General features: G+C 42.3%; 1 protein-coding gene across 4 annotated transcripts in view; it reads left to right on the top strand.

The window, feature by feature from the left end:
* Positions 1 to 17,613, top strand: part of NEDD9 (neural precursor cell expressed, developmentally down-regulated 9) — a 176,071-nt gene extending 158,458 nt beyond the window's left edge. For all 4 annotated transcript variants that reach the window (XM_014788748.2, XM_087438001.1, XM_004432121.3 and 1 more), the window contains 5 exons: positions 8,476 to 8,577; positions 9,450 to 9,551; positions 10,398 to 11,639; positions 13,031 to 13,120; positions 15,287 to 17,613. In XM_014788748.2, coding sequence (XP_014644234.1) covers positions 8,476 to 8,577; positions 9,450 to 9,551; positions 10,398 to 11,639; positions 13,031 to 13,120; positions 15,287 to 15,796 — 2,046 coding nt within the window. In that variant the 3' untranslated portion in view covers positions 15,797 to 17,613. The remainder of the gene's footprint in view (positions 1 to 8,475; positions 8,578 to 9,449; positions 9,552 to 10,397; positions 11,640 to 13,030; positions 13,121 to 15,286) is intronic.
* Positions 17,614 to 18,303: the final 690 nt, after the last annotated feature.

Genomic DNA, 18,303 nt, shown 5'->3' with positions numbered 1-18,303 from the left:
CCCATAGGCATTTGCGTCCAGAAATTCTCATCCCTTACCTCCTTTCCATAATCACCTTCCCTTTAGGGCAGCCTGTGGGCATCTCTCTAACATCTATTTCAAAATCTAGATTTAGTGCTTAGTGTCCTGTTGAATTTACTTGAACATCAAAAGAACCAAAATGCTTGTGCCTTTTATAGTTTTATTCAAAGAACATTTCAGTCCATGGGATATAAAAAATGGCTTTGCTGTACCCAGCTCTGTCACCGGCTGTATTCGGCTTTGTCCAGAGAAAAGACCTTGACCACTTGAGGAACCCAGATGTCATTTCCCATCATGTTCTTTCACGTTAAATGCTTCTAGCTGCTCTTTGGCGCTCGGTCACTCCATAACTAAATATTGCTTTAGCACTCGCTGCACAAAGAGCTTCCTGAAAGCAGCAGGGGAGACTTGCTAGAGGCTTAACAATCGGGGCACTGTTTCCATTGAGTGGTTCGCCGCCCAAATGCTGTGTCAAATGAAAGTGACCCAAGAGCCCCATTCCACTTCTGAGCTCTTAGTTGTGACTTTTTCCTCATTTGGAGAAAGAGACTGGCTGTGATTTAGATGTGGCTAGCAGAAGGCTTTGTTCTAGAGTAAAATCAGACATCAAAATGTCTTGGAAGGAAAGTAAATCATCTCCCAAAAATAGCGAGGGAGCAATCTTGATGAGCACAAGAGAAGTGTTAGGAAAGGTTAACCATGGACGTGGCCCATGGGGGTGTATTTTTAAGGCCAGACTCCGTTTTCATTATTGTTGCTATGCGAGTAAATAAATGAGCTCAGTGCTACACCCAAGCTGGGCAGAGAGAATTTATAGAGAATTAATAAATCCAGTGTAGGCAACATGTGGCTTTTCCTCTGGTCATAGAAAAGCAACTAGTAATCTTGGATTTTAAACAGACGAACCTCTATAACTTTGCAGCTTCTGAAAACTGGATCCAAGTTCCAATGGGCGGGCAGTGATGATAGTGATGGTTCTTTTCCTAGGGTTTTCTTTAAAGGGAAAGGGTCACCCAGTTCATGGGCTTTAAGACAAAGAGGTTATTATAAGATCTAATAAATACTGTGGTGGCTCTGTTAATGCTTTTTAAGGGCATTTAAGTGAAATAAGTCCTTTCCAACAGGCAGTTTTAGAAATCTAAATACTCTTGTTAATGCATGAAACCCAGAGATGGTATAAATAAAACAGGGGGTTGGGAGGATTAGAGATAGACAGGAAGCAATCTAATTTTACTTTCCACATATGCCAAGAAAAATGCAAATAGATGACCACTAATCAGTGAAGCCTACTTTTGAATTCAGACAATCTGAGGTACTGTTAATGGCAAGGTTATAAATCTGTGCTGTAATCATTAGGGCACAGTGGAACTTTTTAACTTCTCATCAATTACCCATTATATCTTCTCAGCACCACCTGCGCTGTCCAGTTCAATACCAGGAGCTGGTTACGCACATTCCTGCTCTGCTAGATTCATGGGTAAACTCCATTGGTCAATTATTGAGGCATTATCTAGATATCTGGAGCAAAGGATTGTGTAATTCAGGTCATTCCTCTTGTTGCTTTGGATTGTAGAGACTTAGAGAATTAAATCATGGGACACAGAAACTAGAACAGTTACAAAAGACTCCTCCCTACCCTTCCAAGTGGGAGTTATTATTTTTTACAATTTTGTTAAAGTTATAAAAAATTATATTTTTGTGATTTTGTAATTTTTTGATACATACATACATCAAATGTAGACCTCGAAATAATAATAATAATAAAACACTAGAATGGGATCCATGCTGCTGAAGCTACCTCTGCTCCTCCCCATCCCATCTTGGTCTCTCATCCACTCCACTCAATTCTTTCTCAAGTCAAACAGTAAGATTTTTCTGCTTCCTTTTTACTGTTTTTGTTCTTCTTAGGGTTGCTGGTAGCATGGAAGGAGGGACAGAGTCAAAACAGGGGCGAGTGTTGGAGGAGACAGATGAGAAGTTGTGATAAGTAGGTGAGAGGTAGGGCTGGCGTTAGAATGAAGCACAGCAGAATGTGGCAGGACCTGAGACTCTATTAATTGGCTTTCGCAGGATTCTCAGAGTTGGGTGGGAGGTGCCAAGGAGATCTGCCTTCATGAATGGCATAGCCTGTTCCCTTCCCCCTTCCCTCAGCGCTCCACTGAACTGGCAGCATGCAGCTGAGAAGCCAAAGTTCTCCTAACTGCAGGGCCTCTGCCGCTGCTATGCCCCAATGCCAGGCATCCACCAGCTCAACTTGAAGGAGGTGAAGTAGATGCCCAAGGAAAGTAGCGCCCCCAAGCAGACTTGCTGAGACCTTGGTACAAGTGATACCATGTGAGCAGAAGTTGTCTTGAGAGAAAGCACTTTGCTTCTAGACATTGCAAATGAGTACGTGCCCTACTTCTTGGTGAGATCCTCTTGACAAACCCAGCTTATGACCTTACGCTGAAAAGGCCTTGTCTGAAGAGAAATTCAAGAAAGCGTGCTGGGTTTGGGACCTCACCGTCTTTCTCTTAGATACATATCTTTATCTCTAAGCCTTATAAAGCACATTTTCTCCTGGGGTTTTCCACTGGAGTGTCTTGGGCTGTTATGGTGATAATTGTGACAATAACAACACTGATATGACCAGAGTAAAATAGTAACCCAAGTAAATCTACTGATGGTCATCAAGGGCCAAAGTCTCTTGTCATTTACTGCTTTGATTTGAAATTCCCATTGCCTTATAGGCCTTTCTGGGAACACTTTTTGCATTTGTGAAGATTAATTTATTTTTATCTGACTTAAATCTAAGAATGATTAAATTTTGTTTTCTCCCATGGTTTAATCATGAAACATTTTGAAAGCAAACAGCCTTGAGATCTATGATCACTAAAACACAGATGACATCTTTATCATATTAGGAAGAAAGCAAGAATTGGATGTTGTTTGTCTAGTTTCTAAAGTCTTATCTCTTACATTCCTGGTTATCTTTCATTGTGTGTTGGACATTGTATTTTTTAAATATTTGTAGAAATAATTTAAGGCCTATAAAGATGTTCTCTACTTCCAGAGAGCATTTTTTTTCCTTCTGCCAGCCTCACAGACACACCTAAATCAAATTTCAAGCATTGAGATGTTCTTGCCAATGTTGATGACTTAGAACCTGGTTTCAGCCTATGCAAGGGTAGGTGGATTAACTTTTGCATGCAGCCCTTAGAGGTCTCAACCCAAAGTAGTGGATGATTATCAGGGTCCTTACCTTGATGAGCCCTCCAGTCCAGTGTTCCCCCTCACCCAAAGAAGCTGTAAAAAAAACACAATATTGCCTCTCTGATACCTGTTTCAGATCAGCAAATGCCCCCAGAGAAAAAGCAGCCTCAAAATTTGGACTTACCTCTATGAATTCCTTCTCTACTCCCAAATTTTGACCTGGTAATTCTTTACTATCTTTTAACCCTTTGATGCTATTAAGAACATTTTTAATATCTTTTTTTCATTTGTTTAAAGCTGTCTTCAGTAGGATGTTGGTCTGAATCACTTAGTCCACAATTTAAGTCCAAAAGTAAAATCTGTGTAACCTAGGTGAAACTTAGAATAAAAATAGTTAAGGCTTAGGGGTTTACTCTTTGCCGGGTACATTACGTACTTGATCTCATTTAATACTCATAAAACCTATAAGTATTATCATTTCCATTTTACTAATGAGGAAAGAGGCTTAGAATGGACAAATACCTTGGTCACGTTCTCACAGCTAGTAAGTGGTAGAGCCAGGATTTAGATACAGCTCTGCCTGAGTCCAGCTTATGTTCTCAGTCACTCCCTTGATGAGACCTAATCTTTTCACTGAGCTAAAGACCCACTGTGGCCGTGGCCTCTGGTATACAACTTCTCATGACACGAGCCTGTCACATATTTTCAGAACTAGAGAAAGCATGACTCCTGTTCCTTTCTATTGTATTTTCCTTCTGATGTTAGAGTGAAAAGCAGAGTTTGTTTTGATTTCTTTTTGCAAAACTCCCCCATATGTTTCTAGCTTGCGGCTGAGAAGGACACAGGTGTTCATGTCACATGCAGGCTCTAGACTGGGGAAAAGGAAACCATGTAGTGCCCCGTCTTGGCCTCTCATAGTGGTTTGCACCAAATAGTGATAATTCTTCCATGGTTTCTGATTTCTCAACTTTACGTAACATTCACTCTGCTTTCTTGGCTCTGTCACTGGCCCAACACTACCGTGCATGGCTGCCAAGACACAGTTCTACCCCTTATCCCGTGGGTCCCACTCAACCTAGAGCTGACTTACCTGGAAACCAACCTTCTCCTACATGGGGAGACCTTGTTTGGTACGTCTCCAGCTCCACACCATCTTGCTTAAGAAAAGCTTTGAGTTTTCCTTTAGTTCTTTAATGTATTCAATCAATACATTTATCCAAGACCTACTCTTTCAAGGCACTGTGCTAGGTCCTGCTGTTCATATACAAGTGAAGAAGAAATGGTCTGTCTCCACAATGCTAAGAGAAGAGATGAGATGCGCTGTAACAGTCAAACCACAAATGATAAGTACCGTTAGAGATGTACGGATAACACGCTCAGGGAGTTCCAAGGAGGGAGATGTTATATCTGTCTGGAAAAGGCTTCATGAGAGAGGGGCACTCAGCTTGACCTTGAAAATCAAATAAAATTTGAATATGAGAAAGGAAGAAGAGCATCTTGGACAAAGACACAGCCTGAGTGAAGGTGTAGAGGTCTGGCATGCAGGGCATATATAAAAAACGGATAGTTGAGCCTTGCCAAGGCTGGAATTGGTGCAGAGCTTTCGGGCCCTGCCCTCAGAGGCTTTCAAGGTACTGAGGGAGGAGGGCAGAAATACATAGATGAAAGCAAAGATGGCACCCTGGGGGCCAGAGACTTGTGTAGTTTGGCCAAAATGCTGTTTGAAAAATTTGAGCCAATTTTGAAAATCAGATTCACATAAAAGTCCAAATTTCTGGCTTATCCTGAAAATTTGAAAGGTCTGGCAATCCGGGGCGTATTTTTTCAGGACGGCAGTTGGCTGGCGCTGAGGAATGGCTGCCTCCTTTCAGTAGGGTCTGAGTTCAGTAGTGTCTCCCCAGCACAGAATCTGGCTTGTTTCTCCCTCGCCCCCCCTACCTGCGCGGCCCCGCAGGCGTCTCTGCTACAGGTGCAAGGCCAGGCCAACCAAAGGTGGAGGCATGAGTGACAGACCCAGGAGCTCTCTTCCAGCTCGCTGACTCTCACACCTGTGGTTTTCATTTTTCCCTAGCCCTCACTGCTGCCTGCAAACACACTCTTCTTCTTTAATATTTCAGCGTGCGTAGCTCTCAAAATTATGAGACATGGAAGTATTTAAAGCGTCTCTAAAAACAGCTCAGGCTGCCCAGGATCTGAGGCTCGAAATGGTGTGAACTACGCACATCAAAGGGTGGGGTGGGGCCAGCGTGTGTGTTTGCTTGTTTTTATGCGAGTAGATTAATTAGAGAGCTAACAGAACCCCAGTCTCAACTTTTTTGATCCTATCCTGCCGGGGCCCAGCGTTGGAGATTTATTAAGTGGACTCCTCCTTTTCTAAATTTCTACAGTCTGCCCTTCTCTGCATCGTGGCTCTTCTCCAAGTATCTACCTTCAGACTCTCCCGTTAGTGGACGAGAATGGTATACTGACATCTGAGGGAGGTTGGAGTCCTCATCAGGACAGAAAATCCATATTTGGAGAATGCAGATCCTCTGCCAGAGTAACAGGGAAGCAGCTGCAGTAACAGTCGGTCATAGAGCCCCAGGAATCCCACAGCGTAGCCCCCTTTGTGGCAACACTGATGAAATAATAGGGCAGTTTGGTAAATTCCTAAGGCTAAGCCCTTGTAACTGTAAATAAATACAGAGAATGAAAAGAATGGAGAAAATAAAAACAAACGGAGGAAAAGGGGAAATGAAAAATCTGACTTGATTTCATTGAGAAAATTAGTTTTAAAATGCCCTATGTGTAGCAATTTCAGTGCCTTGCCTTGCAAATGCCCGGGGGAATTCTTCCAAAATTTCCGTCCCCTTAGCTAGAACTTGGTGTTCCTCATAGGCTGAGGTTCAGTAATTCTGGGAGAGTAGAAAGGTTTTTGTGTGCTACGTCAAGCAAGAAGAAAAGGCCTTATGAACCACAAAACTGGATACTTGGTAACGTACAGAACGGTCAGCACTTTCCTCTGAGGAAAGAACACACAATTGGCATGTAAGTGACCCAAGCAATGGGCTGAGGAGGAGAGTGTCCAAAAGCAGACTTCCAGCTCCCTTCTCATTCAGGCGTCACAAAGCAGATCGCTGTATGCCCTGGATGTTTCTGACCAGATGCAAAACGCTGGTCCCATTTAAATGCCGTTTGTGGACCAACGTGAATTAGATGGTAACATCAGGAATGCTGGAATCGGGGGAGGTTGTATTTTGTTGGCTTTTTCTCCCTGTGGTTTTCACCATCTGTTTCTTTTAATGCATAAACAAGAAAAATGACTGTTTTGGAATGCGAAGTTTTTAAAAACCAGATGACCACAGGCATCCTTTAAATGAGAAAGAGAGAGCAAGTTGGGCTTCTGTGACATTTATCAGGAAGTGAGATGTTAAATACCGGGGAGCACTGATGCTCTCTGCCAGGGAAGATCCACAAAGGTGAGGAAAAGCCTTGTTGGTGACCTCGCCTTTCTGAGGTCATGCTATAGGTTTACATTTCACCGGGGGGCTATTTTCAGATACCAACACCACTCCCTCTATCTCCTAGCCCCCCTCCCTTTTTGAATCTAAAGATGAAACCATTCAGCTGGCCTTCAGCATAATCAGCCTTGGTTTTCCCTTAGCATTATTACTAACTTGGCAACCTTGGACAGAATCCTCTTAGAAATTTTAGACTGAACAAAAGCTGCGTTGTGAGCAGGTTCTATTATAAAACCCAAATAGAGAGCTATAAATAGAGGAGCTAATGAGATAGACTAAGAGAAGATACTTCACTTCTCTCCTGGACAGTAGTGAAAAAAAAAATTACATAAGGGCATTAGGAACACAGTGTGTTTATCTTGAGCAAAGGGCATCCTGCTTTGAAAAGGAAGATTTGCTGTGCACAGTACAGTGGCCACTTTATAAAATGGTTCTGTATGCTCCATGCCAACAAACCTTAAAGCAATAGATTCCTTTTTTAAACCTGAGGCAGTGGGGAGATTTGATGGCATGGTGACTGCATACTAATCTCTTTTGCCTTCACTGCAAGAAATAATCAGCTGCACGCACCAGGGATTTAAAACCAAATTGAATTTGGGCATTTTAGAGCCCCCAGGGAGAAGGGCATTGGTGCATTTGGCTGAGTTCCAGCCATTTCAGCATAAGACGGACATGAGCATTTTCCACATAGTTTTGTAGGCAGCTTGACGCCAGAGTTTTCACATTATAGAAAGGATAAAAGATGACGGTTTCTTAGGGAACAAGCAACTCTTCCTAATTTGCAATGTCTGTTCTCAAAATGTCACGGGCAATACTGAGGTGGGCACTGTTCGTCATTCGGGGGGCAGGGGTGAGGCAGAAACAAGACCCTGGGAATTTAGAAGCCCTTGGAGGATTAAATATATCTCAAAATGAGTTTAAGTCAAATAATTCTCTACCCATGCCTGGGACAGAATAAAGTATGTAGATATGAAAATACAAGCCTGTTGGGTGAGATTCGTTTCATTGACATTGGTTCCAGATGCCAGAGTTGTGATGAGCGTATTTGATGTCTGACATCCCTTGGACTAGACATAGGTACTGTCTGGGATGTTTGCTTCCCTGGTGGAAATGGGAAAATGATTAGAGACCTGCACTCTGTTCCTGGTGGCTTCCTGACTCAGTATTTCATTTGTTTCGTAAGTTAGACTGAAAATTCCTGGAGGCTTCTACGGGCAGCACTGTTTGAGCATTAGCTTCATAAAAGTACTCTAGTGACCTATGGAATTTTAGTTATAATAATGTCAGATGAAGAGGTGTCCTGGGGAAGGTATGAGAGGAATTTTAAGTGACTAAACTCTATTTGCATTATTCACTTTACAAATACTTTCAGGGCCTTTAAAAAATTTTTTCATGACGCTGTGCTTTTGATGTTCCAAAGGGATGATATAGGACTTTTGTAATGTAAAAATGATTCTCCCTTAAAGTACACTTTGGGACTTGAGACTTTATCTGACCAACTTTGAGGTGACTTTGTTACCAGGAGGAAGGGGGACAGAGATATTTCAGGGACTTGCTCTTCCCTGGGATTCAAGAGGGATTTAAAAGTTGACTGACCTGGTATCTCCTTGTCTCCTTCCTTTTCTCTTTCTTCTTTCTTTGTTTTTTTCTTTCTTTCTTTTTATGGGGGAGAGATGAGGGAGGAGTGCCTGATTAGGAGGCTAGGAGATTTGCTCAGGACTGGGGCTTGGGATTTCACACCTCTGTGTCTTCTTGCCCACAGGTGATAACCCCAGTCAGGTCGGGCCATGGCTATGTGTACGAGTACCCATCCAGATACCAAAAGGACATCTATGATATCCCCCCTTCCCATGCCACTCAAGGGGTACGTACCAGCAACATGGTCCCCGGGAGAGAGGAGCTTAAGGGTAGCATTCCTTCAGGGCTACAGAGGAAAGGGGAATTACAGATTATGTATATTTCATATGAAGCTTTCATTGAAAAATTTCATATGAAATTTCATAGAAACATTTAGGTTTCTATTCAGGAGCCATTTTAGCCAATGTTATTTAAATTATCTCTTCTGGATTCGCTCTATCAGGAAATCCTAGGCTTTTATCTGACAAAGCTTTCGTTGCTTATCATTTTATTTCAAGAAGTATAAAATTTAAACTACAGTTTAAAGTACAGACAGTGGTGGTTGCCAGAGGTGGGGGAAGCGGGTGAAATGGGTGAAGCAGTTCTAAAGGTAGAGACTTCCAGTTATAAAATAAGTGAGTCCTGGGGATGTAACGTACAGCATGGGGACTCTAGTTACTAATACTGTATTGCATATTTGAAAGTTGCTAAGAGAGTAGATCTTAAAAGTTCTCATCACAAGAAAAAAAATTTTGTATCTATGTAAGGTGACAAATGTTAACTAGACTTACTGTGGTGATCTTTTCACAATATATACAATATCGAATCATTGCGTTGTACATCTGAAACTATGTTATATGTCAATTATAGCTCAATAAAATAATTAATTTAAAAATTTAAAGTACAGACAGTTTAGATATTTCACTTAGGATCATTTTTATATTTAAGTCAAAGAACACAAAATTTAAAAAGAAAAATTCCGTCAACCCCTTATCACATAGAATGCTGCCAAGGGTATCGATAAGCTGATCAATAAATCCATAATTAAAAGCTTAGTAACGTGAACAGTGACAAGTATAAGACATCTCCCTTGTGGGTAATTCAAGTGTTTCTTTTCAGGTATATGACATCCCTCCACCATCAGCAAAAGGCCCTATGTTTTCAGTTCCAGTGGGAGAGATAAAACCTCAAGGGGTCTATGACATCCCTCCTGCTAAAGGGGTAAGTGAGGGCAGGAAGGGCAAACCCAAAGGAAGAAAACTAATCTTGGTGAGAGAGTAAACACAAGGAGGGAGGAAGGAAAGGGAGGGAGGGAGGGAGAGAGGGAGGGAGGGAAGGAGGAAGGAAAGAAGGAAAAGCAGTAATTAAAGATAACTCTAGGGATTCCATATTTAGGGACTCCCACTAAAAAAAATGGTGTAGTCAATAAGGAAAGACAGTTAAAAGGTGAAACAATTAATTCAGTTTGGCAAGCAACCAACATATCTCATATATCTAATGTATCTCTTATATCTCATATTTATATAGGGTGTTACAGTTTACTCAGTCCACATATGGGTTAACGCATTTAATTCACTCTGTTACCCTCTGGTGTATGCCTGCACAGGAAGTACAGTTATTTTACAGATAAGGGAACTGTGACTCAGAACATTTAAGTGACTTACTCAGCGTCACACAGCTGGTAGATCTGGGGAGAGACCTCAGGTCTTCTGAGACCTACTGTGGTGTGTTAAGGCATAATCTGCCTCTCAGCCTGGATCAGCCAAGGAAAGATACCCAGGAGGTGGTCATAAACATGGGACTGGGACCCAGGAAGAGCGACTCAGCCAGGAGGGGTCCACACAAGGCAGCATTGAGGCCACAGGAAGGATGCACTTGTCAAAGGGAAGTGGGAACAGAGCAGAGCAGAGCATTGGGAATTACCTACCATTCGTGGGTAGAGAGCGAAAGAAGAGCCAGCAACGGGACTGAGAGTTCTGGCTTTCATTTTAATGTACTGTTCAGTTTCCACATGTTCACATGAGCCAACTGAACAAATTATAGCTTCATTTTTTACCTGCTTTCCAGGTATATGCCATTCCACCCTCTGCTTGCCGAGATGAAGCAGGGCTTAGGGAAAAAGAATATGACTTCCCCCCTCCGATAAGACAAGCTGGAAGGCCGGACGTCAGACCTGAGGGCGTCTACGACATCCCCCCAACCAACACCAAGTCAGTGGGGAAGGACCTTCACATAAAATATAACTGTGATGCTCCAGGAGCTGCTGAACTGGTGACACGAAGACACCAAAGCATTTCCCTGAACCATCCGCCCCCACAGCTGGGACAGTCAGTGGGCACTCAGAACGATGCATACGATGTCCCCCGAGGGGTTCAGTTTCTTGAACCACCAGCAGAAACCAGTGAGAGAGCAAACCCCGAAGAAAGAGACGGTGTTTACGATGTCCCTCTGCACAACCCACCGGATGCCAAAGGCTCTCAGGACGTGGTAGATGGTATCAACCGATTATCTTTCTCCAGTACAGGCAGCACCAGGAGTAACATGTCCACATCTTCTACCACCTCAAAGGAATCTTCATTGTCAGCCTCCCCATCTCAGGACAAAAGGCTCCTGCTGGATCCAGACACAGCCATCGAGAGACTTCATCGGCTCCAGCAGACTCTAGAGATCGGCGTCTCCAGCCTAATGGCGCTGGTCATCACAGACTGGCGCTGTTACGGATACATGGAACGACACATCAATGAGATACGCACCGCAGTGGACAAGGTGGAGCTGTACCTGAGGGACTACCTCCGTTTTGCCAAGGGAGCTGTAGCGAATGCTTCCTGCCTCCCAGAACTCATCCTCCACAACAAAATGAAGCGGGAGCTCCAAAGAGTAGAAGACTCCCACCAGATTCTGAGCCAAACCAGCCATGACTTAAATGAGTGCAGCTGGTCCCTGAACATTCTAGCCATCAACAAGCCCCAAAACAAGTGTGATGATCTGGACCGGTTTGTGATGGTGGCAAAGACGGTGCCCGATGATGCCAAGCAGCTCACCACAACCATCAATACCAATGCAGAGGCCCTCTTTAGACTAAGCCCTGGCAGCTCACATGTGAAGAATGGGCCTGAGAACATCATGAACTCCACTGAGTACCCCCATGCTGGATCCCAGATGCAGCTGCTGCATCCTGGGGACCACAAGGCCCAAGGCCTCAACAAGCCATTACCCCCAAACCTGGGCAAGGACCAGCTCCCTGACTGTAGCAGCAGTGATGGCTCTGAAAGGAGCTGGATGGATGATTATGACTATGTTCACCTACAGGTAAAGAAACCAGACTTATAAATCAGCTATATTCACTCAGGGAGCCTGGGACTAATGCCTGTAAGGCTGTTAGGCTGGACTACCAGAGGAGAGAACATGACTAATGGTTCACAAACATCATTAGTGGTTCACAAGTTGGAGGCGATGCTATATGGTAGGAAGAACACTGGCCTGAGAGTCCTGAGTCCTCAGCTCTAGACCTTTCCCTGGCACTAATTGTATGACCAGTTTATATAACCTCCCTGGGCCTTAATTCCCTCATTTACAAAATGAATGAAGCACAGGGTTGGATTAGATCCCATTGATGTGCCTCAGGCAAGCACGAAGAGACACCCCAGTAGGATAGTGGGCCCTCAATTATCATACCAGCTCCACTTCTGTTTGCATTTTATGATTTAGTTCTGCATGATATTTTATTTGGAAGAAAAAGGGGGGGTGGGGTTCCACTGTTAAGAAAAAAAATTGAAAACCTCTGCACTAGAGAATTTCTAAGGTCCCTTTAGCTCTATAGTGTGTGTGTGTGTGTGTGTGTGTAATGCAGAAAAATTTAACCCCACCTCAGACTTACCTTGAGGACCACTAGGCATTTGCCATTTGGTCTAGAACTTAACCTGAATGTGGGAAATTGGGCAGTCACAGTCTGCCTCCTACGAGTGGAAATTCCACCAAGTTGACCTGGGATCCTGATACCTTACCCTTTCAATTTGAGGGATTCAAACATTCTACCAAGATTCATTATTTAGAATTTGGCTTACTGTCTTATTCTGCCATTCTTTTCGTTTGACTGAGAACCACAGATTATCCTGAGAAGTATTAAACTAACTACAATTCCCTTGAGTGCAAGAGACTGGGGCAGGAAGAGCTGAGCCACACCTAGCGCTGAGGAAAGATGTGGAGAGAGAGTAGATGGAGGCATTAAACACTCACCTGGCTGGTTGTCCAACTCTGCATATTAGGAAATACGAATTTGGTGTAGGGTTGTAGATAATTCAAAGAAACCACAAGTGCAATGTGGACCACATTTAGACCTGCATTAGAGTTTATGGGTTCACATGTAATGCATTAGAAAAGAACCCTGAGAAATAGTACTGCTAAAGGAGGTTTGAAGGAGATCATGGATAGCTCTCCAGAAACGGTAAAGTGGAGCACAGAGCATGGCACTCTACACGGAAACAGATTTTGGTTTTCAGCCCTAACCTACATGGAGACTCTGGAAGTCTGGCCGAAAAGCACGTCATCCCTGTCTGGGGTTCACAGGGGCCTAATTGGGCATCGGGAAATTGCCAAGCCAGTGGAAAATGAAAGAGTATTTATGCATTTGTCAATGAAATTGTTAGCATAAGTGAATCACAGTGGTGATGTAATGTTTTCTTTATGTTGAAAAATAACAGGGTAAGGAGGAGTTTGAGAGGCAACAGAAAGAGCTGTTGGAAAAAGAAAATATCATCAAACAGAACAAGACGCAGCTGGAACATCATCAGGTAAGTTTAATCAGAACAAAAACCACTCAGTATTGAAAAGATGTCCCACTTAATAAGGAAGGTATAACTTCAAAAGAGTATGATTTTGATCCTTCCAGCATACTTCGGCATAAGTAAACTCCAAGGTATATAACAGGGTATAAAAACAAAGAGAAGTTTTATGGCTTCAGTAATCCAGTGGTGTCCCTGGGTTATGTCCAAACAGCAATGTTTCCAGGCTAAGCCTGTACTTCTAACATGTTAGGACTATTTGGGTTAAGGCTGTTGGTCTCAAGGAGCAAGACCCACTCAAGCCAGCCCAAGCAAACAGGTTTTATAGTCAGGCCATAGTAGGGGAATTCAAGAACAGAAAATGAAGATATAGCCAAATCTGATGAGAACTAGGACTGTAAATTCTCTCCCCTTCTTGTACTTCCTTTACTTCTCTCTAAATCTCCTTCCTTCTCCTCTATCTTTTGGCAGTTTCCTCTGCTTATCTACTCATTTGGCTCCTCTATAACTTTACAGAACCTGTAAATGGCCACTCAAAGCTCTTTCTATAGATGGCTTTTCATCTCAGCTTCCTCAGCTGATAGTCAGTTCCTTCTGTGGTTCATTATATTCCTAAAAAGAGTCTGATTGGGCCATCTCTATCTATCTAGCTATCTCTCCCCTACAACACAAGCCTATGGCTTGGCTGAACTTGATCCAATCTAAGGGTAGAAGGGCAGGATTCACTGTTTTCAAAATAGATCCAAGTCCATTTACTAAGGGCTTGGGGCAGGGCAGGTTAGTTCAAAAGTTGGGCATGAGTGGGGCAGATAATATGGGTTTTGCTAGTACAAGGGCATAAAAATAATGAGAAATAGATTGAGGATTTATAAGCCTTTTAGGATGAAATGAAATGGCATGTGGAGACCTGAAATGGCACACTACACTCAGGAAACCAGAGTTCTCCTCCTTGCTTTCTGGCCAACCAACTCTGTGACCTTAGGCAAGTCACTTAACCTCCCTGAACTCCAGTTAATTCTCTGTAAAATGAGAAAATTCCTCACCCCCATCTAACGAGATGATATATTTATGAACATATTTGCAAAAGCGTAAGCTAAATGTCTTCAAGCATCACCCTGTATCTGTTTATGTTTGCTTTGACATCTGACCAAGTAAGACTGCAGGGTTTAGGGAACTCACAGAAACCACAGTAATTCCTAAGATGAAAACAGATTCCACACAAAAGTAAAGCTCACTGTGCATTTCTTGGGGGAGAAGCTGGGTGAGGTTATCCCTGCTCTGACTCAGCCATACCTCAGGGTGGAAGACTGACTGAGTCCCAAACTCAGGTCACAGATAGTCCTTACCTGCAAGAGAGTCTCTCCTGAGACTTGGTGTAATAGCTGGAAATATTATCGTTGCAATTTAAACAACACACCAGCTGGGGGCAGTGAGGAGAGAAGGAAGAAAGCTAATACTCATTGTGTCTGACTCTAGGCGAGGTCCTTTTCTGTCTACAACTCTGGGGGGCTAAGTGTTATGATGCACAATTAGCATTCAGATTCCCTTAGAGGTGTTCTTTTCGATACTGCACATATATTTATATGCAATAGTCCTTCCTGTAATGTTGGATGATAACATTTATAAATCTTGACAGAAAGAGTCGGACATCTAGAAAAGGGTCATGGATTGTCATTTATCTAAGCCTCTTGAAGGGACAGAGTCAAGCTTTTCCTCCAGAAGGAGCAAACTGTCAGTGATTTACTTGACAAAGAGATCCCCACATTTGGTATTCCCTTGCCACCACTCAACATTTAATAAACATTTACATAGAGCCTACAATATACCAAATGCCCTCCTAAACACTTTGTAAATATTACCTCATTTAACCTTCATAATGGTGTAGGTAACAGAACTGGGTTGAAACGCTATGCTGCCTTCCAGCCTGAGAGCAGAGGAGACCAATCGTCCAATCACAGAAGGCCTGAGCTGGAAGATTCCTTAGGGATCATCTTTCTCGACCTCTACATTTTACAGTTTAGGAATGCAGAGCAACTTGACCAAGGCCTCACACGTAACAAGCACCTGACACTTATTAGGGATTAAAATCTCTATCTTTTAACGCTAAGCCCTGGTTAATTTTCATTACAGCACACTGCCTTACCCTTAATGAATCTGCCTTTTTCTTCCTTGCAGCTAAGTCAGTTCCAGTTGTTGGAACAAGAAATTACAAAGCCTGTGGAGAATGACATCTCAAAGTGGAAGCCTTCTCAGAGCCTCCCGACCACAAACAGCAGTGTGGGTGCTCAGGATAGGCAGTTGCTTTGCTTCTACTATGACCAGTGTGAGACCCATTTCATCTCCCTTCTCAATGCCATCGATGCTCTCTTCAGTTGCGTCAGCTCAGCCCAGCCCCCACGGATCTTCGTGGCGCACAGCAAGTTTGTCATCCTAAGTGCACACAAACTGGTGTTCATTGGAGACACACTGACAAGGCAGGTTGCTGCCCAGGACATTCGCAACAAAGTGATGAACTCCAGCAACCAGCTCTGCGAACAGCTCAAGACTATAGTTATGGCGACCAAGATGGCTGCCCTCCATTACCCCAGCACTACCGCCTTGCAAGAAATGGTACACCAAGTCACAGACCTGTCCAGGAACGCGCAGCTGTTCAAGCGCTCTTTGCTGGAGATGGCAACGTTCTGAGAAGAAAAGGAGGAAAGGGGGACTGAGTGGGTTACTAAGGAAAACTGGAAATACTATCTGGTTTTTGTACATGTTATCTATTTTTGTAGATATTTTATATGAAAATGAACTATTTTAACATTTTATGGGTTAGACATTCAGGAATTCAGGGAGCTAGAGGGGGAACTTTGTTTTTCTGTGTGGTTCTTATGTACACACATAAGCATCTAAGACATAAACTGTCCAGAAATTCGTCCACGTGCGTGTGTATGCCTGTGTATTTGTGTTTGTAGATTTTTGTCTGATACATTCCATTAAAAAACATGAATTAAGAAGCACCTTAGTAAGCACCTCCTAATGCTGCATTTTATTTAGAAAACATACCAGATAGTTGTAATATTGTTCTACATATACTAGCAATTATTCTGAGCCTGTCACTTCCAAGTCTAGAAAATAGCATATTTGCCAGTGTTTACCTCCCAATAATGAGGCATGGTATGACTTGTTCTTGTTTTGAAACCCCTTCCAAAATTGACCGTCTTGGGCACATTATGGCAAATGCCTCACTTCTGGTTGAAAAAGCCCTCCTAGGGAGAAAGTTTCAGAATGTATATGTTAATCCAATCTCCAATATTTTAGGTGCTGGAGGAGCGACACATGTATTTGGAGGCCATGTGCCCAGTTATGGCTGGGCTGTTTCAACACTGAGAAGATGTCACAATAAAAGGAGAGAACGTGTTTCCTCAGGGCTTTCTGATCTGCATTTATGAGTGATTTGGCCAGGAAGTTTTCAAAAGGATGCTTTTAGATTTGCAAAAACCATATGATTTGCAGCAGGAATTCATACTGACACATCAGACTATGATAGTCCACAAAAAGAACGGATGGTTCCGTCTACTAGTAGTAAGTAGAGGCCTTTCTGACTCTCAACATTCACTTAGGTGCTACTGCCCCCATTACTTGAGGGAAACTGGCCAGTTCCTTTGTCACCTAAATGTTAGAGCCACCAGGCCACATCCTACTCTAAGAGAATTCATTGCTTGATCTTGCACCCTCCTTAAAACATGCATATGCAGACCTGACACTCAGAGCAGCTATATGGAGCCCATCTGATCATTACAATTCTTTCTGGCCAATGACCCTGTGCATACAGCCCACCACTGTCTCACAGCTCATCACAGCGTCCATTCCATAGTCTGTCCCCTTGCACCTGCTGGTGTTGGCACAGCACAGACACACCACAAGCCATCAGATTCATCATGGAGCAAATGAAATACTGCCTACCCGGTGGGCAAATGTCTTTACGTATTACCAAGTCAAGAAGCGTGTTATCTATGGTCTTTCAGTCCAGTTCTTATTTAATGGTTCTATTCCAGCCTATTTGAAAACGTTTTTATTTGCAATATATACCTTGACTTTACTTAATTAAGCTTGCTTGTTTTAAACAACCAAATCATTGGAACAGAAGATTTAAAAAAGCAGAATGTGTGATCTAAGTGTGATAAAAAGCCAGTGAAATTTATCATAGAGGGTGCTTTTCAAAACAACTGCTACTGTAGTTCTCGAAGTTCTGCTCTGCCAGAAGATTAAAAGTTGTATTGTTATATGATGAGAAAGTGTGTGGGGAGGAAGGAGATTGCTGAAAATCAACAAAGAAGTTGAAAAATGTCCTTGTAGATTTCATTGTATAATGTGTATTTCTTAGGTGATGACAGATTTGTTCTAAGCTAAGTGGTGACATTTCACGTTTTCAAAACCAAAATGTCCAATGTGTATTACTCTCTTTCTCATCCTGTATGTAGAAACTATTTTTAAATCATTAAATTTTTAGAACTGTTTTCATAGACACTGGGTTTTCTTTTCCATATTTTTCTCCTTGTCACAGAATTAAATGTTGGCTTATTTTGGCACTCCTAATATAGAAACTTAAATTATGGTTATTTTATCAATACTATAGGCCTGGAATTTTTAGGAAAATTGAGAGTGGTTTATTTTTTCATTTTGTGTCACTTCAGAATGTATTTGCATTTGAAGAAAATTCTGGAATCTGTGAACATTATGAAACCCAAACATCTGTAACAAGGCTGCTCTTCACCAGAAAGCCTGTATATTTAAGTGATGGGTAGGATGATTTCTGCTATCATAAAATGGATGTTACCATTCATATGGTTTTAGAATCAAAGGGAATTGCTCAATTCATTCGGGAATAGACATAAAGAAATAATTAAAAGGAAACTATATTTGATGAAAATAACAGATTAATAACCACATAAATTATTTTTAAAGCTTGGCCCGCTCTTTCACTCAGTATCCTGCTGAGATTTATAGATAAAGTATTTGAATATATTGAAAAAGATTTGTATCTTTTTGCCCACATCTATAAACATTAATTGATTTTGGGGGGAAGTGTCAAGGCACTTCAATGGCAAATGGAAATTCTTTTGAAAAAATGGTGCTGGAACGAGTAGATCTCTCCATGGAATAAAATGAATACTTATCTTACACCCTACACAAAATTAACTCAAATG

The sequence above is a fragment of the Ceratotherium simum genome, chromosome 13 (genome assembly GCF_057802395.1).
Source record: "Ceratotherium simum simum isolate JZ-2026a chromosome 13, ASM5780239v1, whole genome shotgun sequence".
NCBI lineage: Eukaryota > Metazoa > Chordata > Mammalia > Perissodactyla > Rhinocerotidae > Ceratotherium > Ceratotherium simum.
The sequence above is the reverse complement of the archived record's forward strand: the minus strand, read 5'-3'. Positions and strand labels throughout refer to the sequence as shown.